This window comes from Patagioenas fasciata, chromosome 7, assembly GCF_037038585.1.
Source record: "Patagioenas fasciata isolate bPatFas1 chromosome 7, bPatFas1.hap1, whole genome shotgun sequence".
Classification (NCBI taxonomy): Eukaryota; Metazoa; Chordata; class Aves; order Columbiformes; family Columbidae; genus Patagioenas; species Patagioenas fasciata.
The window spans coordinates 21,528,970-21,555,965 of NC_092526.1; the positions used below are offsets into that span (position 1 = coordinate 21,528,970).

Here is a 26,996-nt window from a genome sequence, read left to right on the forward strand (position 1 = left end):
ACTGCCGTATTGCTGGTTTTTAAGTCACAAAGTATTTTTAATCTCTGCATCATACATTAGTTTTATCTACTTAAAGGAGGATCACAGAAAGAGCCTTTTCTACATCAGCAACCAGGAATCTCTCATCATGTGAATAAGGCTTGTAAAAAAGTGTCAAAGCTGTCAGCATTTTCTCTGTGATGTTTGATTCCAGTTTTACAGCTGTCAGTGCCACAGACACTGTTTCCAAGAAAATCAAACAGTCCCTCCTCCCATCTATGCCATTGATGTTAAGATGCTCTGAATGGTTTATCTGTTCAGATTTACTGTAACACAGGGTTTTCCTATATGAAGATGTTGAAATACTCATGAAGCAAATAATTTTCTAAACTCTGACTTACTGAGGCCTGCAGGGCAGGTGCTGACTGCAGAGAAAGTACAAGCACACAAGTTATGTCATCTAGTAGCATTTTTTACTACAGTTTTGTAAACTCCAGTTGCTGAGTGTCTTTAGTATATATGCAGTTGAAAATATTCAAGACTTGGCTCAGCACTTGCTGGATATCAAATCTAAAGCTCAGCTTTTGATAGAAGGGTAGACAATCTGATCTCCAGAATTCTCTTCCAATGTGTGTTATTGTATAATTCTATTAGTAGCAATATATAGCTATCTTCTTCAGAAGTATCTTAACTGTGCCTTCATTGAGAAGAGCAATTAAATTTTATACGTAGCACATCAAAATATTATTCTACATTATTTTAAGTGGTATATGCTATACAAGGATAAATAATGTTGAGATTTTTAGCACGATGTAGTTGATCGATACAATTTAATATCCTTCCAAAAATACAAATGACACAAAATTGGTATTTCCCATATAGAAGTATGATTACTTGTAACCATAACTTGACATGTCATTTAAGGTACAAAAGTGATGTTATAATATAATTCTGGGTGTAATGCTATAGAATTTTAAAAATGCTATCTAAACACATGTTAAATATATCTATATTATATTATTTTTTATTAACACCATAAGCCCAAGATCTTTGTTTTAATTCCAAGAGTAAAAAATAGCTCCAACCAGAACAGCATTTGATTGCCACCTGCATTGTTGTGACCTCTTCTTGTTAGATTGAGACTGGTGTCAGTAATTTTCCGTTTAACCATGGCTGAAAGATTTTAGGTGTTGGATCCAGCCCTCTATGTTATTACCATAACTCATAAGGCCACTTGTGAGTGTGCCTGGCAGATCCGCTACAAAATGGTTAATTTCTCTTACCTTTCAGTTCAGCAATCCACATTTACAGGCTTCTATTACTTGATAATTACATAGAAACTACAGGTTAAAAAAAAATCTTTTAAAGTAACCTTAAAGTTTGTATTTGTGGAAATAAATGTGTAACTGAGCTGGTCATCTCCCAGAGTGAGTTTTCTTTGTATGGTTTTAGTACGTCTTGTCTAAGTAACCAAGCTATGGACTATCCACAGTTAAATTACAGAATGATTTAATTGCTTTCTGGAAGTTATTCCTGTCATTCAACCTCTTTCTTCCTTATTTCCATCCAATTATTTTTGAGGTAATGATATCCTTGTGTTCCTTACCAACCAGTTACCTTTAGGCATTTCTAGTTTCATGTATTCTGAAACATTTCATTGTTTTTGGTCAGACTGTCTTCAGCTGTTATTCATGTCTTACTGGTATTTAATCTAACATGCAGATAAGGTGGTCAAGATGATAAGTAGCCACTGTTTAAATAAAGCATGTGAACGCAATGATATTTTTATTGACTCTATATCTTTGTAAGAGAATTAGACACTCTTAATCTTCTTATAAGTCATGTTCCATTTTCAATCAGAAAGTGAGATCACCTGCAGTCTTCTGAAAAGCTGCTAGTGTACAGCCGGAGGCCAGTTTTGAACTGGATTTCCACATGGTGGAATGGGAATACTACTGGTTAAACAAGATGTAGCCACTTGCTGCAGCTTATCCTTTCTGCTTCAGGAAAATGGGAAGTTACTTTTCCTCGCTTTTGCTTACCCAGCCAGATGTCACTGGTAGCAGAGAAAATAAATTACAAGCACATGCTGGCCCCTGTCTGCTTTCCTGACCAATGAGGCACTCAGGGTCTTGGCATCCGGATTTTCATGCACAGCTGGAGGAAGAACAGCTCCTTGGCTACCTCCTCTATCCTGCCAGTCTTACCTTGTTAAGCGTATGCCCTTCTTGTATGCAGCCCTCCTTGTCTTTGCTGACATTTATGAGATTAGTATAGTGTGCCATTCACAAATCACGTGTGCCTAGCTTTAATTTTAATAGCTCCACATTGCTAACATTGATGACTGTCATTTGTGGCAGCATCTTGGAGGACTGTTCCTGTGTTGCATGGTAATAGGTCTCATTGTCTCTGTAAACAAAGCTTTTGTTTTTGCTGTCAGCTGTGTACAGACTAATATAAGAACCATGTGTTCTTTCCTTCCAGTTTGTGTCTCAGTGTCTAATTTTTTTTCATGTATATGTTGTCTTTGTAAAGTGAAATGGAAAAAATGGTAGTGCTTTACTTGATTATTCTGTCCCAGTAGAAAGAGGAGGTCCATCCAAAAATGTTCTCTTTCTGGAAAGGGCATTGCATTGTCATTTCCCCCTACTCTGTCCTGACATGAATGGCAAGGAATATACAGTTGCCGTTGCCACTCGCACTGTGTTCCTTTATTGGAAACCTACAAGAAGGGATGAAATAAGGCCGATTTTTTTTGTCAGAAGTCTGTACAGCTGAGCAAAATCATCTTCTTAGTTTTTTTTCTGTGAGTGAGGAAGATAAAGCCAGTGTTCTACAGAATCTATTGCTCCAATGAATGACACAAAGATTTCTAGATAGAGAAAACAGTCGCTCATGTAGATTTTTCTTTCTCCTTCTCTTTCCTTCATGTTGAGGGGGCTGAGAGAGCTAAGGATGCTTTTGGAGGCCACTCTGTGTTCCAGTCTTCTATGACATGCCCCAGGGTTTTTCTTCATTGATGAGAGCATAGACACTGAGAGCTCTGCTTTTCTTCAGTAGAGGGCAGATGCTGCTCAGATCCTCAAAGTAGAAGGGAGCTTGAATTGAGGAGCTTCAGTAGTCTCCCTCGAAAATGAGTCAGGGCTGTACCTGATGTAGAATGTTTTGTAAAGAAGAACTGTTCAGTTTCACAGAAGATGCCTTCCCTACTGTGCATTTTTATGCCAAAGTTTAGGTATGTTTTGAAAGAGATACCTCAGAGGAAAAGGCTAATATTTACATTTCCAAGAAAGCTGAACTATAACCTGCTGTTTTTGATGAGCTGGGCCAGTCAACAAAGCAGTGTGAGAGGTGAGAGTTGGTATGATACATGTGATGGAATGTATGTTTCCAGAAATCTCTCTCTTTACATTGATTATAGCAAAAAGTACTAAATAACACCTCGTACATATCAAGAAGAGATTTTTCAGAATTGTCCCTGAGGTTATTTTTTAAAAATTGTACATATTTTTTGGTGAAAGGAAATGTAAAATTCTAGATCTAGAAAGTTGTTCTTAGACATTCAGGTAGTGTTTTTGATTTAAATCTTAATTATCTTGGTTTTAAGGGAAGACTGCCATTAATTTTGTTCTACAAATTAGTTATCAGGAGGTTTGTAGAAAGAAAACACAGTTTTCCTTTATTCTTGCAATGAACTAGCACATGCTGATCTACAGTTGCTATTTTGTCCATTAATATGAAATTCCTGTCCCTGCTTCCTTGCTGGTAGATTTTTAGAAGTTCAGTGAGCACTGTAAATCGCCTGAAGAGTGGAAAATTCCCCTGTCACACAGATGCCCTTATCAGCAGCTACCAGATGGAGCTCTGAGCAGGCACATTATCAATGTTAAATTGCCTTTTCTGAGTAGAGAGGATTAAAGCGTTCCTTCAGAAATGGGTGGCATAGGCTGCAAATTCAGGGATAGCAATATTCTGAAATGTTACTATTTTAAAAGCATATGAAAGTATCTTAACAAACACTGCATTTAAAATGTATTATTCTTTCAAACCGATAGAACTAAAATTCTTAAAATATAATTTGTTTTGCATAAAATAGTCATCCTGTAGTTTCTTCTTAAATATATGGGGGGGTGTCTTAGCTTAGATCTATTATGTGCCTAAAATTCTAGATTTTCATACATACTAAGTCACATTATGTTGAACCTGAAATTGTTTGGTATTTAGTTAAAGGACAAATAGGTTTAGACTGAGCTTTGTAGTTTGGATTATATTAGGAAAATAACATTTTAGAGTATAATTGTATAATTATATTCCTTTATTTTAATTCATGGAATATATGTTGACTTACTAAAACAAACTCTCAGAGAACATAATGTAAATTGTTTGCTCAAAGACTTGAGGGTAAAAGATAATGCAATACTGAAACATCCAATTCCAAAAGTAAACAAAGCTATCGAATTTGGCCTAAACAATTGGTGCCTAAGTATCAGGTTCCAATAATACTAAGAAAGCAAGCATCAGTGTGTCACAGAGATTCAGTGACACAACTCCTGTTTCATACTAATGAGCTGCAGTGAATACCAGCGTTTCATTCAGAATTAACCTCCAAGGCTTTTATTAACTAACTTATCTATAAAGGTCAGTGCTTCCATTATAATTTAGACTGTTTTCATACTTAGTTACTTGATGGCTTATCCATTGTACTGTTTGTTTAGAGCAAAACAAAAGCCCTGCCAATGAAGAGAACACTTTTCAGACATATCTGATTGATTGAAATTTAGCCAATCTGTATATTGTCTTTTCAAATTTGCACATAAATTGACTTATTATCAATGAGTTTTGTGTGCATACAGAAATAAAGCCTCAGAACTAACATTTTTTTATACTTCAATCACAACTACAGCAGCTCTCTTAATATAGTACTTGCTAATCAAACCACTTTAAATCTCATATGGCAATAAATTGATAAAGTTTGTTTTATTCTGAGTCATATTTTAGCAATATCTCCCATTAAAGGTTAGCTCACAGCATTCTTTCATTTAGTGTAGGCTGGGATTTTGTGGTGATTCTTGTGTCTGTAGAAGCTTGAACAATGCTGTTCCATTCAACAGTGTTATGTTCTTCTTGCAGAACAAACTTGGAACTTGAGCTGGTCCATCGAGGAGGCAATTTATGTTCAGGAGGTGCAAGCACAGCTGGGAAAAGATCATGTTTAAGTAAGTTTTCTGTTATGAAGTACAATATAAATTATTAGAATATTGAATAAAATTGTCTAGATTTTTCCCAACATTTTCTAAATTATGTCAAGATTTTCTTTTATGAGCCTTTTTACTGCCATAACGAGTCTTTATCTTTTGTTGCAAAAGATCTGAAATGTAATTTGCACAAAATATTCATTAGAGCTGTTTGTGTGTTGTGGGTATAATCTATTTAGAAATCAATTGTGGGAGTATCCGTGTAATATCGTTTTAAAATTTCCCATTTTTATTAGTAAAACTAGAAGTATTTTAAGGGTAACTCAGCAAAGTGTTGTTTCACCTTTGCTGTTGGTAATAATAGGAAAGAAATTTGTTTTTCCTAGTGCTCATGTAGCTCATGACTTGGTCTCATACTTAGAAATCTGCAGCTACCATGTCCTGTGTCTTTAATTTCCCTAGTTCTTTCTTTGACATGAGAATTTTGCAAATTTTCTTTGGTAAAAGCTCTTAAATCTTCATTGTTCTGAAACCTTTAATATTTGGCAAATAAAACACTTCTGGTTGACAGAAGTGCTGTTTTTTGTAACATGAAATCTAGTCTTTTACTGGAATATAAACATTAGGAATGGACATTTTCTTTTGTCTGGAAAAATTGGAAAGCCTGCCAGAATACTACTACTACTACTAATAATAATGTTTGTTTAAATCAAGTTCATACATCATCGGGACAGATTCAGTAGTAAAAATGTCAAAAAACTTGGGAACACCTCTGCCTTTTGATACGTGATTTGTGGGTGATGCTTTCCTCATCATTTGCAGTGATGAGCTGCCAAAGAAGTCCCAGCACGTGCTATGCTGTCCACGTCCGCTAGGATAAGAGCCTTCCATTCCTGCCAGGAGTTGCAGTTCAATTGATTTCGTTCATGTGTTGAGATTTGCGAGTAGTTTTAAATCCCGCTGCATGTTGTCTTCCCCTGCCATCATTATCTCCCTTTTACAGCAGAGCAAGATACCTGAAAACTGTGTGCGTTAAAAGAACATTGCTAGATCGCTGTTTGCAAATTTGAAGCTTTTATTAAAATCAAGGCTCTACAGATAACTTCTACTTGGATTACAATATATTAATTGTATGTTCACCTAGTAAGATGCACACTTTCTATCTGAATTTTAGCAACGTAGTCGATGTGTTGCCTGTTTCACAGGCACCTTATTTGGAAGACTGTGATGAGCAGCTTAGGGTGGAGATTTCAGCTTAAAATTCTAAAGTCTTTGAAACAGTTAAAGGGGAAAAATTTATAATGACTTTACACGTAATGAGAGTGTACCCCTGTTTTCACATGGCTTTACTAGCCATAATAAGGTTTGATATTTTGAAGTTTAGAAGAATGTGTGCAGGGAAGTAGCCTGTAATCTCTAAGGTCATATTTTTATCTTACTGCTAGTTTTTCAAAGTCAAGAGATTTCAGCTTCTTGGTATGATATTTTTTTTCAAGATAAAGGTGGCATCAAGTACATTAATTACATCTTAAAACCCTGTGGAATTTTTGATGTCATATCAGTGTCAAATTTGTGTTGCATGTACCTATTTAGAACCTATATATGTGTGTGTATAAATATATATATATATATATGTAATGTTTTTTTCTCATGGTGCTTTATCAGCAACTAATGTCAGTAAGTGGTGGAAGATTGTGACTTTGCAGAGAATGGTTAAATCAGAGAGTGCTGGGAATCTTCCTTGGTGTTCATCTATAGAGCTTCATTATTTCTATTTAACTGTATCAGTTGACACCAAGGGAGGAACTACCTCGAAGTAGTTTTTGTTTGATTGGGGGTTTTTAAGGAGAAAAAAAAAGAGCAAGAAAGACACAAAGTGCTTTGTATAATACATGGTTTAATTTTTTTCTTATACTTACCACACCATCCCTTCAACCTCATCTTACATAAGGAAGGGCTGTTATATACTTAGGACCTGGTTTTAAAAGACAGCTATACCTTTTGTTGACAGCCAGTGAAAAGATCAGTCTGGATTTTTAATAACTATTCCTCAAATCTTGAAATGCATGAAGAACACTGTAATCGTAGGAGGAATTTGGTTTTGGAGAACGACAAAATTAGAAATTATACATGAAGAATATCTCCACTAGACAATTGTTTTATGCTGGATTGTTACGTCAACAAAACAAACAAACTGAAGTTCTGTTTAAATTCATATCACATTCTTACCTGTTTTTCCAGCACTTTTACTGTTCTGTATGTCTCAGAAAATGAACCAGTGTTCTCTGTTCAAAACAATAGATTACTGGAACAAACTAAATTTAGAGAAAGTTGAGGATAGGTATCACACTCAAGAAGTAGGGAAAACATCTTCTTAATAAGAAGCTTTAAGTAGGATTACATCGACTGTTCTTTTTAAAATACATCTCAGTTTACAAAATTTAAAATATTTATGAAATACATTTTGGTAACAGCAAATCATCTGTGCATTAGTTGTCTATACAAAGAGTAAAATAATCCAGTAACAAAAACTTCATTTTAAATCTTTGTCTTCAGACTAGTGTATGTATTTACACAGAATACATTATTTTCCCCATTATGTGATTCGGCTGTTTTCATGTACTTGCACACAAGAGCTTACTCTGGAATTGGTAGAGCATTTCTTATAATAGAAAATCGTGTTGATGATTTTTTTTTTTAACATAAGATTTCTTGTTGTTTCTACTTATAATACATTGCATATTATTTACTATTTTTCTTTCTTAAACTGTTATGTAATTTTGCTTTATTGAGTGTGTCGCACATGGCAATAGTGCTTTTTCATTTAGCAGTTGCATTACTTTAAGAATTCTAGTGCATATTTCTGATGAAGGGGTAGGGACAGGATTTAACTGCAATGCACCTGCTTTCGTCCAGACTTCTGGGTAAAATGGTACATTTTCTTATTTAGGTCTAAATCAGCCATGTTGCTGATTGTAGTATCTGTTTTGCACTTCAGAAAAATTGAAGAAGGCCATGAAAGCTTTCAGGTGAAAGACACTACGTCTGTGAATGTGTTGTTGCTTTAAACAGCATGGAGACATAAATGTCGTATATTAATTGTTAAAATGTTCACATGCTGGTTGTGTTCTGTATTGGTTTTGTAAAGTTTTTATATAGCAAACTAGTCATATTTAATCTTGCATTAAAATGGACTCAATATAAGGTAATGGCATTCTTGTGGAACAGACCTGTATAGTACTGCCATTCAGTATTATGGTATTTAGTATTGGACGTTAGGCTAAATATGAATAGTATGAGCAGCATTACTTTTCCATATATAGCAGGGTTTGTTTTAACTAAACCATTCCATAATTATATGAGTTTTCTTCACTGCCCCTCCCATATTGATGCATTTAGAGATAAAAAAATTGTACTTCATTAGATACATATTCTAGAATAGGTTTTATTTTCTTTCCATACTGATTTCTTTTTCCAAGAGGTAATCCTGTTTTTAAAGTTTCACTTAAAACGTACCTTCAGCTTCTTCATTGTCCTGTGCAGTGAGGAAAGAATGATTTTAAAAATCCATACCCTATCTAGAACTCGAAGACTATTTTGTTAAAGTCTTGCTTGCACAGGATTGAAATGGCTTTTGTTTTTTGAATTTATATCAGGTCCAGCAGAAGTATTCTAAAATTTATCTGGTTTTCTTATGTGCAAGGTAATGAGGTGTCTCTCTTGTGATTAAGCGCACCGCTCTGTATTAGTCTTGTAACAACTGTGAAGTTGGGTGATTAGATATTGCAGAAAACAGAATGTGTTGTCCCAGGTGAGCTGCTACAGCCAGAAGCGTCAGGGAGGATGGTGGGAACAAACAGGTCAAGAGCTGTTTCAGTAGCTTGCACCAGCAGGGCAGCTGCTCTTGGGAAGTAAAATTAAGAATGATTAATGTAGCTGTTAGTGTTGGTGATTGAGTCTGTGTGAGAAGACTGATGAAGAAAATTTGGCTGTAAAATTGCCATTTCAAGGTTTAAAGTTTTGTATGTGTGTTTGCATGAGTGTGTGTTACTGAAGAGTATCCAACCAAAAATGGAAATAGAGCCTTCTTAGAAATCAAGTCCTATTTTAAGGACCTTATTACACTTTTAGAATCTATGGCCTTGAAAATCTTCTTGGGTTTAGGGGATAATGATGACATATAACAATTGTACAGGTCTTACTTCTCTGTTTTATAAAGTGTAAGAGGTCTGATGTTTAGCTTTTTGTTTTCAATGTTATTGTATTCGTAGAACAGCTTCAGAACATAATATTAAGGTTGAATAATTAAGACTTCTCTGAATGACCTTTGTATCTTTAACTTGAGTATGTAAATGTTATAATCTAGTCCTTTCTTCCTTTAAACTTTTAAATAGTTGTTCTTTCTTTCTGGCTGCTTTTTTTTTTTTTTTTTTTTGTTTTTCCCTTTGTAATAAGGATAGGATTAGGGTTTGTTTGGGAAGTTTTAAATATTCTGTCACCTTGTCCTCTGGCTTCAGTTTCCCTGTATAGCAACCTCTTAGCCATACGCTTCCCACAGATAGCAGAGTCTGGCATTTCAGCATGAGCTACATTAATTGGAAAGGCTGTTAATTTACAAGTGGACATCAAAGAAGTATTTAAGACTTGTGTAGACTCACCTTAAAAATATTTTCAGCACTTTCATAACTTCTGTGATGGTTCTAACCATTGAGAAATGGTATTGTTCCACTGTTTCTTTTTTTTCTCCCTTCTCTTCTTTTCTCTCTTCTCCTTTTTTCTCTTCTTCTTCATTTGAAGTCTGTGTTTTGCATTTGTAGATGGCTCAGCAGTGTCATCTGTCTTGATTATAATGTTAGTATCAATTTAATCTGTGCTTTTAGTGTTCATGTCAGCACAGCAAGTCACCTTGACATGAAGTGTTTTCTGAGCTCTTGCTGCCCTTTCCATATAATTTTTTCAGTCACATTGATAGTCATGGCTGTCTCCATTTTATCAGTATTGCCAGTGATACTCAGAACCACTAAGTATGGTTTGTTCCCGTAGGAAGAATTAATAATTGCTCAGTTGCAACTGTTTCGCTCTTGTAATCTAATAATGTGAATATGGTTGCAAAGATTCCTACCAAGCTCACTGTAGACACTGAAAATCAGAAAAATAGAAGTAGTTTTCAGGAATGCTGTTTGCCTTGGAACAATGGGTTTCCATGGTTGATTGGTTTGGTTTGGTTTTGTGGAGTTTTTTTGTTTAATTTTTTAATTAGGAGCTGGCAATCTGCAGATCTTTGGTGCCCATCCATTCATGCTAACTTCGAAAAGGCAGTTTTTTTCACCAACAGATGATCATAACTATTTCCTAGAAAGCTTGGTACGCTGTTCATTCCTAGCCTGGGAGTGAAAAAGATAGATAGTTAGAATTCTATTGCTAAAGTTGATTTTATACACCGCTACATTTGATGTTGAGTATAATTAGCTGCTTCATCAACAATTAAGGCTTAAGATTTTGTAAAGACTGTTCATGTCTTAATGCCTTAATGGGCTTTTCCTGATCTTCACATTTTTTTTTCTTCATTGATTCCAAGCTACTGGATCAGTGATGAATGAGAAGATGCTGTCAGCAGGTTTTTGCAGCTGCTGTTGCTAAGTGGACTATATAAAGCTCTACAAGGAGAAAAATGAATCCTCAGTCTCCTTATTAACCATCACGTCCCATCTGGTTGCATCAAGTGCTTTTTGTTATAATCTACATCCTTCCTGATAGTCCCAGCAAGCTCTGGGAGAAGGAGGGCATGAGGTCACTAGTCTGGTAAAATCTTCACACAGCAGTTGAGACAAGGATGTTTTCCATCCCACTTGCAGTGAGCTGCTGTGTCACTGTGTTTTGTGATCTTTTGACATTGTAAATATGAATACTAATTGCTTGAAAGAAAAAAGACTGGTTCGAAAGAGCAAAGTAGAGATTCTCATGACCGGGGTAGGTTATTTATGTCCTTCTAAAACATAAATATCAGAGATACTGGGCAATAAACACATCATCTAGACTTTTGCAATCAAAATAAAGTCAGCTAGTTCCTTAGTTTTCTTTGTCATCATTATCGCAGCACATTGCTATACATTGCAGAAGCGGAAATAATAGCAGAAAAAAAATTCAACTCTGATTTCAACTTTAAATTGAGAGTTTACAGTTCAGAGACTGGAAAAAAGATAGGAAAAAAAAAAAGGCATCAAAACTCAAGTAGAAATTTGAGATCACTTTGGCAAAGACTAAACCAGGATTACTAGTGAAACCGAAACTTAAATGTGCATGTAACTTCCTGGGTCACTCATTTTTGTCAGTTCAGTACAGCATTTTCTGTAAGTTCTGCTGTTCATCTGTCAAATCCCTGTCTGGTTGTGTCTCTGAATCTAGTCATCTTTTGTGCTGTGCATACTATGCTAGACATGAAAAGAGCTGTGAAATCTCCTTTATCTACTCCTGTTCTATGCACTTTGGCATAGCGGAAGATTTTTAAGAGCTTTGTCAAGATCTGTAAAATCAGTGTGCTTTAATACTAGAAATAGTAAAGAAGGCATCTGCAGGTGCTAGTGCAGGCAGTGTGGATCTGTAGACAAAATACCAGTTTTCTTTGGTTTTTTATGAGAGGAACAGCATTAGAACACTTTCTCTAAAAGCTTCAGTCCCAGTGCAAAGACAGGCTCTTCTCCTTTGAGCTGCTCTTTTCAAAGGGCCAATTCCAACTGAGTTCATTGCTCCTCTCTCAAAACAGGATAACCCTGAGGAGTAGAGCTGGTGTAGGAAGAGTTGAAAAGAATGTGTACCAAGATCAACAGTGTATGGAAAAAAATAGATTTATTTTCTTAATTTTTAGAAATACAATTAGGAAGGCTAATACGAAGTAAAGTTAAAGCTAATGTCTAACTGGAGAAAGTGTTTTATATAAGCTGTACGTATGTTCTGTGGAAAACAAAGGCCATCTAAATAAGCTGGGAGAATTGAGGCAGTGCTGATTCAATGTAGGCAACATCTGAGTCATGGGAACATGTTTTGAAGCCAGTAATAATCTTGCCCACTTAAATGCCTAAATCTTGCATCCTGCCAGGCCCCTGATGACTTGCAGCCATAGGTTATATTGTGCATTCAAATGTTCTGATTTTTTTAATATTTATTCAATTTCACTAGGTCCAGCCTGTCTCAAATACTATGAAGTTATTAGGAGAGGAGGGCCATATTTAGATTATTTTAAGTTTACTTCTCATAATTTGTTACGAATAAACCTCTAATTCTCGTTTTGTTGTGACTTCATAATTAGCATTCTCAAGTTTTGCCGCTGCTGTGCTTTCTAAAATTAATATTCTTCTGCCAAGTTTTGTTGAGAATGTTATTTTGGAGACTCTGAGCTACAGCCAGATCCTGTCCACACCTCACAAAGATGGGTTGTCCTGGAGACAGTTTGCCATCAGTTACGCTGTGACCAGTGCAGGGGTTTGGGATGCCTGGTGACCTTTGTTTCCATTCTTCACCAGACTAGGCAAGATAGTTGGTTGTGGACCCTTGTCGTGTTAATGTCTTGCTGCTACTTGTTTCTTGTGGGGTTTGTGTTGTTTTAAAGTGTATTTTAAAGCTTCAAAGAAGGGTATAAGGAAATGGGAGGATATTCTGCATGTTTGTGTTTTGGAAAGATGCGTTCACATAAACACACAGGAAAAAACCCCCTGGTATTCATTTGTCCCAAGGCAGATTTCTGCCAGTCCCTCAAACATAAGAATGTGGTCAAGCACCAAACACTAAGAAGTTGCCAGTTCCAGGTTTTTGGTGCTCTGGGGTCTTCCTTGGCTTTCTCTAATACTCCATAATCATAGTAAATTTGCAGTAAAGCAATTGGAGTCACTGTGGTGTGGAACAGAAGAATGTGAAGAAATTAAACCTTTGTTTCTTCCTCTGATTCATCCTTAGTTTTTGCTGATTGTTGCCAAACTTGTCAGAAAGGCGAGGACGGATCAGAGCTCAGCGTGGCTGCCGTGGGAGGCAGCAGCTGCCAGACCCGTGTTCCTGGGGCACCAGTGCTGCTCCTTGCTTGCCCTGGCTCTAGAACCAAGCCTGGCTACACTGCGTTGGCTGAGAGTCAATTAATAAAAAATATTTCATAAAAAATCATTATCATATCTTATTACCTACTTCCTAGCTTTACGTTTGCATGCTAAACACATTTTCTTGTGAAGGCGTGATAACTGCCTTCACAGACAAAAAATACTGTCTTACAAGATTGCTAAGCTCAATATTTTTTGTTCAGATTCAGTGAATGTTAGAGTGTATCTTGATTCCATAAATGTTACACACTTAGAGATTAGAAATAAACTCTCCAGTGCAAGAATTCGATGCTTGCCTGCCTAATTTCGTATTAGTAAAAACTCAGGAAAATAACCATTGAAGGAACAGAGTGATAATTAATTATGTAAAGCTTTTCTTTTTCTTTATTTTTTTTTTAATAGTTGCCCATTTCTGTTTCAGGCAAGGAGCAGTTCAGAAAAAAAATTCCATTCTTTTAGTGGCAGAGAGGCAAGAGGGAAGAAACATGAATACTTTAATGGGTTTCATTAAAAATAAAACCATAGTGTTTTTGGGTTTTTTTTTAATTTTTATTTTGATGAGATATCAGTATATTTTCAGGGTTTTGAAGCTGGTCAGCAAAGCAGTATTTTACTAGAATCTCTTGCCAGGAGAAAAAATGACTTATTTTGTCCTCATTGACTGTTTTTATTCAGCAAGCAGGTGACAGCAATCATTTCCAATGCCATCTACATCTCCAATTATTTTACAAACCCCAGGAGCTAATTACAGCCCTCAGGCTCTGGCAGTCAGCTGACTTCATCATGCGACGTTTTTGGCCATTGCATACCTCTGAGTAATTGTCTATTTATGGAAAATAAATTAATAGCTGCTATTTCTACTTAAAAGAGAGGACCTTTGAGTGAGTCTGTAGGTTGAGCAAGTGGGTTGTAGAGAGAAGGGAGAGAGATTACAAGAGTAGGAAGCAAAGGGGTCAATTGAAAGAATAAAAGGCGGGATGGGGGGAAGAGGAATTTAAAATGAAAGGGAGAAAGGCAGCAGTGTCACAGAAAATTGAACAGGAGGAAGAAACATGGCAGCAAATAGCAAGATATAGTGTGAGAAGAGGAAAAAAGTGAGAAAAATCATGGGAAATAGTATTTTAAAATATGATTGTAGTATAAACCTATGAAGACAGAGGTGTTTTTTCTAATCTGTAACTGTATTATAGACACAGAAAAAGAAATGAAATCGGAGATTCTTACTGCAAATACCTCTGAAAACGCTGTCAACAGAGATGGTGCCTACTGCCTTAGATTGCTTAAGGGAAGAAAGGATTAGATGTTACCTTTATTTGTATTGATCATATGATTCATAGAGAAATGAAAACTGTGCATTTTAATATCGGATACTAGAATAATGTACATAAATAATAAACCAAGCATCCTTGGTTCAAATGGTTCTAGAAGTATTTTGTAAATGATATTTTTGATACAGTAGATATACAGAACATTTTAAATTGAGTATCCACAAACTCTGCCTGCAGCTTGTGTAGATAAATCTCTGCCGTTATAAAGACTATTGGTACTTTAGTGTCATTGTGGTGTGGTCAAACATTTCCCTCTTTTTCTCTCAGAATATTTACCTACAAAAGAACCTTATGAAGGCAGATGGAATAAGAACCTTTTAAGGATGACGAACCAAAGGGATCCTGCTATAGGCCAGAACTTCTGGCAACTTTAGGTTAATCTCAAATACATTGTGCACAGAACTCAGCTGTGAGAGAGAGGAATAAAAGCTGTGTTAGAAGTGTATCAGTCTCTGTTTAGAAGAGATGTTGAGGAAATCACAGCTTCTGGCATAAACTGGAGAGGGAAGTGAAGGGGGCGTGGAACCATAGAAACATGACAGCATATGAAACAGGATTTTTAAAAATACCTGTAATTAAGCGTGTGGAACTGTTGTCTTAACAAGCACAAAAACAACCGAGTTCTGTTCGAAGCTTTCTAGACAGCCTTTCTGTTTCAGAATTTCAGGAGATAAAACAATGCTTTTTTGTAAACATGCATGTGTTCACAGGCTTCTATTGAAATTTTACTGATCTTCAAAACCTTTAAAAAATAAATTTAAAAATATGCTTGTTAGGCTTTCAGCTTATTTGGAATGAGATGGCAGACTTTTCAGGATCTTGTAAAGCAAAGGGTGGCAACTTAATGTAAAATATTCAATATTTATTGTACTTAATCATCATCAATCTGTCTTCTTTACCTTTCAGATCAGCTGTTTCACGTGTTGGCCATGCACATGCGCCTCTACAGTATAGACTCTGCGTACAATCCTTGGAGAAAACTCACCCAGCTGATGCAGGATAAAAATTCAGAGCAAGTATTTTAATTTACCCAATATCACTTTTACCTTGTGAAAGAAACATCCTAACATTGGGACTTTGAGTAACTTTGTCTTAATTTAAATTCTCTGTGAGGTAGGCTGGTGAACCTAAAATCTAAAAATTGTATGTATTTGTAAAAATAAATTTTCAAATTTCTTTTACATAAAGTCTGACACATTCCAGTTTTGCGTTGAAGCTTAAATATGTCCCTTGTAAGCTTAAGCACATGCAAATCTAATAGGATTGGGTAAGTGGATAAGTACACTTCTGTTCTTGGTACAGATGCTAGACAAAATTTACATTGAGATGAAGTGCATAAATAGGTTCTTGAAAGTTAGGCAGTGGCTAAAAGCTGTTACAGAAATAACATAAGTAGGTCTGATATATCACAGAATTGCTGGGGTTGGAAGGGACTTTTGGAGATCACCTAGTCCAACCCACCTGCTAAAAGCAGGTTCACCTGCAGCAGGTTGCACAGGAATGTGTCCAGGCAGTTTTTTAATGTCTCCAGAGAAGGAGACTCAAATAATACTATTTGAAGCTAAAAATTTTCATCATGCTTCTTACTTCAAACAAGTTATTTACCTGAGTTTGCTTTGAAAACATTAACCTTATATGCACAGCTGTACAAGTATTAACAATATAATAAACAGTCATGCGTCTGTGTTCCGCAAGGACTCATCTCCCTACTTGACTGAAGACCCATCATTTTTCAGACTTTACCTTAATGGTCAAAAGAAAAGTTTCTTGCCTAAAACTAGATGATTATTTTTCTTCAGACGAGGAAAGCAGTAATTTCTTCTCTTTGCACATTGAACATCTTCATAGCTCGGTTCTCCACTTTGTAGGTTGCAGGAGTGTTGAAAATCCTGTTTTTTTAGTGCCCATCCAGCTGTATGTATTTGTCAGTGTGTTTCTTGGAGCATGAGGTGCAAAGCATCATGCGTTTTCAAAAATTCATCTAGGGTAGTGATGCCACAATCCTAATCTGTAAATCAGGAAAAATAATAATATTAAGAGATTTGTGCTTGCTTCTCATTTGCGATTTTACTGTTTGCCCTCTTGGACACACAGGTCTTTTTTTGCAATCAGCATTATGTTATTGTAGTAATTAGACTAGACAAACAGCTTAGTTTATAAACTAAAAACAGACCAAAGCATCAGGAATTTTATAACCTGAAAACCTATGTTATTCAGCATATGTTCAGACCCCTTTGAGAGTAGGTGTTCGTGTGATTCTGCCCTAACCGAGACTCAGCAGTGGAACAAGGTTAATAAATGTGGTCTATGGTTGAGTGAGTTATACCAAGCGAAATTCAGACCATGTTGGTGGGCTGTTGGGAGTTGGAGTGGCTGTGGGACTGACCATGAACTTCTCATTTTGAGCTTTGAAGAGCTTGCTGGCTTTGGAAGCAGCTGTTAACAGAGGGGCTGCTTTTTCTGCACATGCAACTTCTTTTTGACCATGGAGACTAGATGGAATTCACCGTGCATTGGTTGTAACAAGGTTAGATTGCTGTCAGTTAGATTTCATTAGGTAATTTTGAATCACTTTGAAAGGAACGGTCCTGTAGACCATAAGGTCTTGCTTTGCAGGAGGTGTTGCATGTTGGGAGTGCATTTGAGCAGTTCTTGTATTTTCTGCGCTGGTTTTCAAGCCTTCTTGGTAGATTTGCTGATGTTGGTTTGGCACTAAGTCCCAAATGGTTTAGGAAGCAGTAACTCAGAGGTCATTCATTTTGCTATGACCTAGTTTACTGCTGAGATGTATAGATGCAATCAAGCTGGAATATTTTTGCTCACTCTTTGGAATGTTTTTCCCAAGCTGGAATATTATTGCTCACTTCTTGGAATGTTTTTCCTACCTGAGTCTGCAGGCCCCAGAAGCTGCAGAGGAGGCACCTTGAGGACATGTTTTTAATGTATAAATTAAAGTAGAAGGTGTATATCTGTAATTATATTTTAGACGTTTGAAGAAGTAGTTTGACTTGAAGATGGCATTCATATGATTGGTGTGTATGATCTTACTGCGCCTTTTGAGAAATAAATCCAGAATAGGAGATATTTTCAGGTACAGGAAAGAGTGCTCAGAGCAATTAGAAAGTAATACACTGCTGTAAACTGAAGAAGATGAAGAGTGATGGAGAAATACCAGTGCAGATTTAATATGTGGATAGTACTCTGCCATTTTGATGGTAACCAAGTAACCTGAATCATCAGCCTGACCGGTACATGAGACTTCAAGTAAAGACTTGTAGAAAAATAATGTCAGTGAGAGGAAAAGATCTGTATTATCTGACTATATTACTGTGAGTCCAAACCATTTAGCATCAGTAAAGTCACAGGAGCAAAATATCTTCAAACCAACATGGTATATTTTTCTGTTTAATTTTAACTTCATTATTTCAGTTGAAAGCAATTTTCCAGAGAAGTTAGTTGCATGTTTATTTATTTTAAAAGGTAATTTTCAAAACTAAAAATGACAATAATCTATAGGATACAAGTGCCATTGCATTATTTTTTCACCCTTATTTAATTGTGATTACTTTATTTAAATGTATAAATATTTACCAAATTTTAACCGCCCAGGTATAGAGTGCTCTGTTTTTCACTTTGTTTTCCACATCCCAGGTATCATAATTCATAAATCATGCCTTAGTTCCATGTGTCTGGGAGAACTGATCAAAGTAGTTTTAGAGACTCTCACAGAATTGCTCTACTTCCCAAAGCACTTGGTTTGCCTGGTGTCACCTCCTACAAGTCTGTAGTTGAAAATGGCAGCTGAGAGGAAGGGTGGGAAGGAGCTTGTGCAGTCACACCAAGGTAGAGCAGAAATAGGGAAATTCTGAGCAAGAACATACTCTGTCAAAAAGGAACTGTTTGAAGGAAGAGGGAGGAAAAAAGATAAAAGTCTGGTGTACTATGAATGGTACAGTGGATTCTTTCTCCTGTGCAGTTCATGTTGTCAGATTTGATGTATACTTGGTCCCACAGGCTGTGCTTAAGCACATTGTTCTACTAGGGGCAGATCTGGTTTCAAGGGTGATCAAATAAACAATTATTGTGGTGTGAGTGGGGAATAATAGCTCCTGGGAGGGGGCAGAGAAGGAGCAGCTGGAGGCAATAATTACCAAACCCAGATGTGAATTTAATGGACTAGTCCAAATAGCCAGAGTTTTAGGAAGAGCAAACCTGAAATAAAAGGATATACTACTTTTAAATGTACATCTTTACAGAGGCTAAAATGTTTGTGTCTGTTTTGACAGACAAAATGTGTCGGCAAAGAACGATTTGGTAAAACATCTTTGCAGTAGAAGCACTTGCAGGGGGGAACCGCAAGATAAACTGAAATACTGGGTTATTTTTACTAAAGTGTATTGCTGATGTTTTGTTCTAAGCTAGAACGCTTTGGTGGTTGTTCATAGTGTCACACTGGAGCAAAAAACTGCAGCACAGGGATGGGAATGAGAAACTGTGCATGGCAACCTCTTAAGTTACATCTTCATCACAGAAAATGTTGTGAAATGGAAAAAATAAAGCAGTTTTTATGAAGCTAGCGCAAGGCAGAGAGTAGGATAATGGGCCAACAGGGTGTTTAGTTAAGGTTTGTGCAAGAGCTGGTACATACATACATGTGCTGCAACAAGACTTACATGATCTGTTCAATAAACCCACAAATCCTGCCTGAAACCCCCACGTCTCGGGACATCTGTTGTGATATGGAGGTTTCGGCAGTAACGCAGCTTCAGGAGGGCTTGCTCTTGGCTGTTTCTTCTTTCCTCTGTACTGTATTTCACCATCTTCCTCAGCTCTGCTGATGGAACCTGAGCAGCCTGCATCATGAACAAAGTCAAGAAGCTAATCCATGGTTTTATAAAGGTTAATTTGAGTCAGTTTGGGAGCAGGTGACAACGGAGCACTGGGGTCACAGTGGTGAAAGAGAGAGTGGGAGATGGCTGATGTTAGTACTGTCTGTGCAATCCTGTGTTGTATAATTAGAAAAACTGACTTGCTGTAAAATCTGCGGTGACACAATGAAAAGTAAATATGAAATTGTGATTAAATCCTAGAGTGTAGCCAGAACAAATAGTAGAATTCTACTTTCTTATCATGAACATCAGAAGCTGTGTATTACTCTGACCTTTCTGCAGGCTGGGATTTGTGGGCTGTGCTTCTCATCCTGCAAATGCTGAAGAGAAAATAAATTTGCAGTACTTGATTAAGCCTTTGTTTAGCTGTATCCTGAGCCCTGTGTCTCAGGTTTTCTGTTATCTGACAGTTCGAAGAGGTGTGAGGCTCAAAAGTTGCATTTTATTTATTGGCTTTTTAACTTTATAATCAGCTGGAGTTTGCATCAAACAAAACGGAAAGTGTCTCTAGCTGAGAGAAGAGGGAAGGGGAGCATATACGTAAGGAAAGACCATAAGCAAACGCTGCTTGTTTCAAAGTAGAACAGAAGTGATTCCCGATGAACCTCCGTCAGGAGGAGGATGCAGAACACAGAGGCAGAGCGGCTCAGTCCTCAGCTGATCCACAGCGCAGGCATTGGCACAGGGAGAGGGGCAGTCCGGTTACCTTGGACTGGAGGAGAGGTCAGTTCCACAGAGAAAGTCAAGCAATGCATTTTAAATTTTTCTTGTTGGTACATATTTATATTGAACGGTGCTGTTTTATTTCCATATTGCCCCACGTTTTTACTGGATACAGCATGCAACTATACTACATTTGAATCACTTTACATTACATTGGTCCTATCTGAAATTGGACATGCTTTCGTTTTATTCAGTGCTTCTGTGGCACAGTTTTTTGTGAAGTCAGATTTATCAAGCTTTCACATATGCATTGGGGATTAACAGGATGGGCAATTTCCATAAAACGCATTTCTAAACACATTTTATAAATTCAGTTTCATTGTCATAATGAAGAAGTTGCTTAGGCTCTTAACAAATGACAGAGCAGTTTTTAAGCACTTCGTATGCTGCAGCGCTTGATGTAAACAGAAGCAGCTTATCTAAAACCCTGACATTTAATGTAGCTTTACTTTTCCGATATATATGAAATGAATAAATTAGACAAAGAATTCACTTGGTCCTGCATGTGAAAATGAGTTCATTTAGTTGTGATGTTGCTAGTCAGTTGCAGTATTCTGTATATATCAGAATATTTCCTAATTTTGTCAGAGCTGATATTTGACCTAATTGTTACATGACTGTTAAATTATATTGATAGCCCTTTCAGAAAGAGGTGTTCAACTAAATGTGACCAGAGAGAGTTAATTTTTTTTTGTCTTCATGTTATTCCAAATTAATTTTCTTCCCAAATGTATATATAAATTAAAAATTAAAGGTGAGAAGTAATTTAAGAGATAGTCCTTGATTTTTAAGTCCTTACATAACGAGGGTTGTTTTAAAATTCAGTGTCATAGATAATAAAATAGAACTAGCTGTAGGTAAAAGCAGAATTAGAGAGACTTAGTGAGATTAGCACCTTCATTGCCTGAAAATTTTGAAATGCTGGGCTGGCTGGATGCCCAGAGCTATTGGAAGGCGCTAGGGATGTTACACGTGCCTCTGCATCCCACCACACGTGGACAACCTTTTCCCATACAGCTCTGCAAGAGCTCAGTTTGTACCTGTGTGTGATGGACGGCACCAAGGGCCCCTGGTACCTTCGTGAAGAGAGGCATCAGCTGTGCTCATGGAGTCACCAGCAGCAACTGGGTTGGGTCAGAGGAAGAGTTTGGTGCTCTTGGAAGAGGCAATAATTGGACCCAACAACAATCCAGCAGTCATGCTCTGAAAGTGCAGAGCTGAGACAGAAGAGAGCTTAAATGTCTTGCCTGTGTGTTTTTTTCCTCAGCCTGTTTGTACTTGGGTACTTGCTGGAGGGCTTCAGAGCCTTGTTGGGAAACTCTGCGGTCCACAGTGTCCTGCAGATCAACCAAAAGGAGGAGCGTGAGGCTGTGCTTTGGGGCGTAGATCTTAATAAGGATATACATCTATTTCCAGTACAACTCCCTAGTGCTGTATCAGCGGTAGTTTACCTGCAGGACAGGAAAAATTGCTGCAAGAAAGCATGAAGATAACCTTGAAACTGGAGCAGGCCAGAGGGGTTTTGATTTCCTGACTTCCAAAGGTGCCACATGGCGTAGAGGCCTATAGCTGCCCGAAGTAAGGGAAGCTCCTACCAGGAGAGGGAGAACCATTTTTTCTGCAATTTCTGACCAGTGAAAAGGATGACAAAAGAGGAGAAAAAAAAGATGAAAAAGCCTAAGGAGTGATAGAAAGAACATGCCCTTTCAGAACAGCATTTCAATCACATGGTAATCAAAAGGAACACAGTAGCATGTGGCGCTTTTCCTATACAACATTCGGGTTTGTTTGTAAGAAGCTGTTGAGGACTTTTTTCCGTGGGAGAGTCAGGGACAGTTAAACCGAGGCCTCACAATACAGCTCCTGTGGCAGTAGTACAGATAAATGTTGCAAACAGACGTCTGCTCCTTGGTTACTGCATTCAGCAGCCATCCAGCTCCCACCGCCACTGTTTGGGACTGGGAATAAGAACCCAAAGAGCACCTTCGTGTCTGGCGTTTGGAGGATCCATGTCGCATTGTACCCCCTGCTCCTGTGTGAGATCTCCTTCACACTCCCTGTCACTTCCAGAGGGAAGAATGATAATTTTTTTTTTTGCCACTTTGATTTTTCACCATTTTGACTCGGCTATTGAACCGGTAGAATACTGTTGGTTGGAGTATTGTTGAATATTGCTGCACCAAGCTAGAAAAATACTACCTCCTACCTGCAAGCATTTTCTTCATTTTAGTATAAGACTACAAGTGGATTTTATGTCATTCAGTGATTCCAAAGAGTTCAAAAGTTTTCAGTATCTCATGTGTGCTTATTTGCTGTCCTTCTAGCCATACAGGTTTAAAATAAAGACTATGTGTAAGATTGCATAATCCCACCTGCGATGGCTGCTTGAATCTTCATTTCCGTACATAAAGGAAAACAAAATCTTTTCTAAGGCCTTGGCATTCTCCAATAGGAGCAATTCCTGTAACATAAATGTAACCTGAGGATTTGTTGGTGTTACATCATGGAGATCTGTATACTTGTGAAATGCCGTGCTTTGAAAATCCATTAAGTTATGATGTTACTCTGCAGTGTATTTTCTCATTTTAGAATACAAGTTCTAAAAGTGAAATACTGGATGTTCCCCGATTCTGTACATATAAATAACTACTTCAGTCAGTTTTGGAAAGTTTCAAAGTACTGTAACAACAATCAGGTACTCAAATGGTGATTTCGTCTTGAGTTATTACAATCCAGTAGTAACATTAAATTGTTTTAAAATCAAGACCAGTTAGCAAATTGACAGGTATTTGGCTTCTGTAGGCTTAATATAAAGTGTAATAATATTTAAAATGCAAAATAAAATCTGAAAATTAAAAATGGGCTTATAGTATCAGAAGTTATTTTCTTTGGGTTTTCTTTCCAGGCTGGTAAGTGAGGAGCTGCCAGAAGTTCCTGTGCTTTACAGAGATGTCTCATCCCTTTTGCTTATCCAGATTTTAACCATGCCTCAACCATTGCACAAAGGTATGTTACAAAAATACATATATTTAGATCATTATGTACATGAAGCTGCATTCATGGTGATTTCCAGAATGGTAAATTGTAGCTTGTCTACTGTGTATTCTAAAATAAGGTTTCTGCCTTATCTACAGGAGGTGGCATTGAACAGAATTTTTGTTGTGGATCGACAAGCTTATCTGTGTCCCCTGTCTTCTCACCTTATCAGTCAGCCTAGTCGGTAAAGATACAAGAGCTGAGCAAAAACTATTAAGCACTTTTACTGAAGGAACAGTGTCCTTTGTTTGACCTTCATCTCTTTGCTTAGAGAGGCAGCTCAATACTTGAACTGAGTGCCATGGGGCAAAAGATTGTCATTTGGTTTGAATTTCAGAGGTTACACTGCAGCAGTCTTACATAACAGCAGATCATATATGAAGATGATAATTGCTGTAATGCAGCAACTTCAATAGACAGCATATATTATAATTTGGGATAAATATTAAATAGATATTTAAGATCTAAATTTTTTTCATTACTAAAATCAAAGGTGGTTTTAAACCTAAATTTATTTCTCTGTGTAAAAGGAACTGCTGAACCTGGTCCATCTTGCTAATAGTATATACTCCAGAAGATGGGTAGGTCAGACCCTCTGGTCTCTGACTATACCTTTATTTTAAAGTGAGAACTAACAAACGTCTTTTTTACTACACTGAGAGTGAACAGAGCATCTGCTTTAGTGTCTGTGTGGCAATTCTGACACCTACTGAGTTTTGTTAATGTGTAAATAGGTAAATACAGGGACTATTCTCCTCTTGAGTCATACACCTAGTTTACAAAGTACAGTAGAAACTCTGTTTCCACTTAAGAGCTGTTCAGTCCTCACTATTGAATGCTCAAATTCAGCTCAGTTGATTCTGTGTGTATTTCTTGACATCATGGGTGGAGGTTTTTCTATGTACATTTTTATGGATTAAGTATGTGCAATAAATTATTAGAATATGAAAATACTAGGAAAATAAAACATTCTTGAATAGGCAGTCTATGGTCAAAAATGTACTTTTTTTTTTTAACTACAGTTTAACTTAGCTTTTCTTGGAAGGACTTAACAAAAGCAGTAAACAAAAGTTTAACAAGACTAACATCATCTGAAATACACAGGAGTGGTGAAGCCGAAGTACAGGCAATGATCTTTTTGCAGTTTGTATTCAAGCATTGAAAAACACTGTTTATAAACAAGTATAGCTTATCATAGGAAAGAAAATATGCGATTAATATGCATCCTGTGGAGAATTCTGTAAAATACGACTGATCAGCAGCATGTTTTGCCATTGCTCTGAGGTTTAGTGTGTGTTGCAGTTGAAAGGGAAAAGTGGCAGGAGGAAGATGAATGTGTAACCACTTCAAATCTGCTGAGCATTAAATTGGAAATAAATTGCCATTTATCTTTCTAATTTTTGTTTCATCAGAATGGTTAGGCAGAATAAAAAGAAAGTCTTTCATGATTTCTTTGTCTTGGGGTATAGGATGCAGTTCAGAAAAATGGGACATAACCAATTTGTTTAGGACTTTTGTAATGGGTGTGTAAGTCACAGAGTTGAACTTCATGTCATTAGTTCTTGGTAGAGAGCTGAGGCATGAAAAGGTAAAACGCCTTGTGCAGTGTCACACAGCAGGTCAGTGATGGGTGAAGAAAAAAAATCTACATTTCACCCAACTGCTTCCTGAACTTTCTGTGCTGCTATGGCATTATCATGGGCTTGGCTGGACTCCAGTATGCAGGCAGGAGATGGATGCCTGTGACAGGTATTTCCAGTGGTTAGCAATACACTTAACTACAGTGCAGAAGAGGCCGTGGTACAGTCTGGTGCTGAACGCTTCACTAATAATAAAGAAGTATCTGTAGGATTTAGAATCCATTGAAGATTTTCTTCCTCTTTTAGCATGGACACTCTCCTGTAGTGGGACTGGTTTTGCAGTGTCATTTATTAGGTATGTGGATGTATTCAGAGAAACCGTGTTTGTGTCCTTACAGGAAACTAAACCAGTTCATCAGGTGTTAAATCTTCATGTTTGTAATCAAAATCCCTTTTGTTTACTGTGTTTCCTACAAACACTGACTGTTCTGTAAGGAGGACCCAAACTACTTCTCTTGTCTTTCAGATATAGCGTTAGGAATCACATTAACTACCCTGTTCTCTTTCGGATGAGTGTTGGTATCTTTTTCAATCCGACATTGATTCAAGCAATAAAAATGTCATCACTGTTCAGCCTCTTCATTCAGAGAGGAAAACTGATCTGAACACATCACAAAAAAAGAGCACTACTCTTTTTTTCTTTTTTTCTTTTTTTTTTTAATGAGGGAAGCATTGTAGTGGAGGTCATAGCATTTGCAAGCACTTAACAATTTACAAAATAGGGAATGAGGAAGGTAATGGATGCCTCCTGTGTAGTGTAACCAGCAAAATAAAAACTACGTTCAAGATACTAGAACAACTTGTTAGATTTTTATTTGTCACTAGAATATGGGCAAAGCTCTTAAAGGCTTCATAAGCTCAGCATTTTGAAATTGTGCAAGACTACATACATAATAATCCCCATAGGAGTGTCTGGTTTAATTCTGTGACAGTTGTGCAGATGATGGGCATCATTCATGGTGGTGTGAATTGGGACTCTGCAGAAAATGAGTATTTTATTCTTAGAATTTCTAGGTCCTTTCTTACAGAAAATGGTGTTGCGTGTGAAGAAAGGTAGTATGGAAATGGAGACAGTGGCTTGGTGGTTAACAAACTTAAATCTGTCCTTGTAAATTGAATTCAACACCCCCCACCACCGTTTCCTGCAGCACAGTTTCTATATACTGAACAAGTCATTTAATACAAATTAGACTTTCTTCTTTGTTACCATCAATTGCAAAGAATTTTATTTTCCCAGTGCCTGACTTGGGAGCCCTGTGGTCAGATTTCTAGAAGTGCAGAGTCTCGTAGCTTCCAGTGGCTTTATTTTCTGCTTTGCTTTGAATGGGAAAAATATCGTACTGTGGCAAAGTATGTAAAACCTGGGCTCTGGGTGAGCAGGTGTGAGCCTGAGGCTGCAGTAGGTGGCCAGCTGGCCAGCAGTGGCCTGGTGCGGTGCTCAGACTATCCCTCAGCAGCCTGGGCACAGCCGGGCCTTGCCCTGACAGGCCACAGGGCTGCTTTGAGGAGATCCGTGATTTGGGAGTGGTGGATATGCTCCAACTTGGTTTTGAGAGTTTAGCCCAACCTCTGTGGACTGTGGGAGAGGTTTTCTTCTCTGGTATGTAACACCTCAATTCGCTCCCTTTCTTTTGCAATTCTGGTAAGCCCCGGTGCTGAAGAACCTGACCTGGATGTTCTGACACGTTCTTTTTCTGTAAAGTTTCAATGACGTGCAACTAAATGCAGCGAGCAGCACTCAGGCGAACGCTAGCACTTTTCTTTAATGACTGGATAAGGATCTTGACTAAATATAGAATGAATGTAATCAGCTTGAATGGTATCCAGTTTCAATGTGGAAGTTGAAATATTTATCTGTATCCTGGAACTTTCAATTTACCTTTCATGGATTATCTGAAGTTCAGTGCTGTCTCCCTTTGTTCTGAAGTTATTTTTTCAAGTAACTGTTCAAGCTTTAGATCAAGAAGAATATTTTCAAAGGTTATTTATATAAAGATGCCCTTCTGAATTCACTAGAAAAGGTCCTAGGTCCTTAATTTTGCATTTGGTTCATTTTGTGGATTCTTTCTGCAGTCATTGCCTGCCAACAAATATAATCTAATTTTATACTGAAATTGAAAGA

The 26,996-nt window shown here is 37.2% G+C and overlaps 1 protein-coding gene across 5 annotated transcripts in view; it reads left to right on the plus strand.

The window, feature by feature from the left end:
- The window catches only part of UBR3 (ubiquitin protein ligase E3 component n-recognin 3), a 120,053-nt gene that overhangs the window by 78,528 nt on the left and 14,529 nt on the right, over positions 1-26,996 (plus strand). For all 5 annotated transcript variants that reach the window (XM_071811043.1, XM_065840960.2, XM_071811041.1 and 2 more), the window contains 3 exons: positions 5,110-5,195; positions 15,493-15,598; positions 23,104-23,204. In XM_071811043.1, coding sequence (XP_071667144.1) covers positions 5,110-5,195; positions 15,493-15,598; positions 23,104-23,204 — 293 coding nt within the window. The remainder of the gene's footprint in view (positions 1-5,109; positions 5,196-15,492; positions 15,599-23,103; positions 23,205-26,996) is intronic.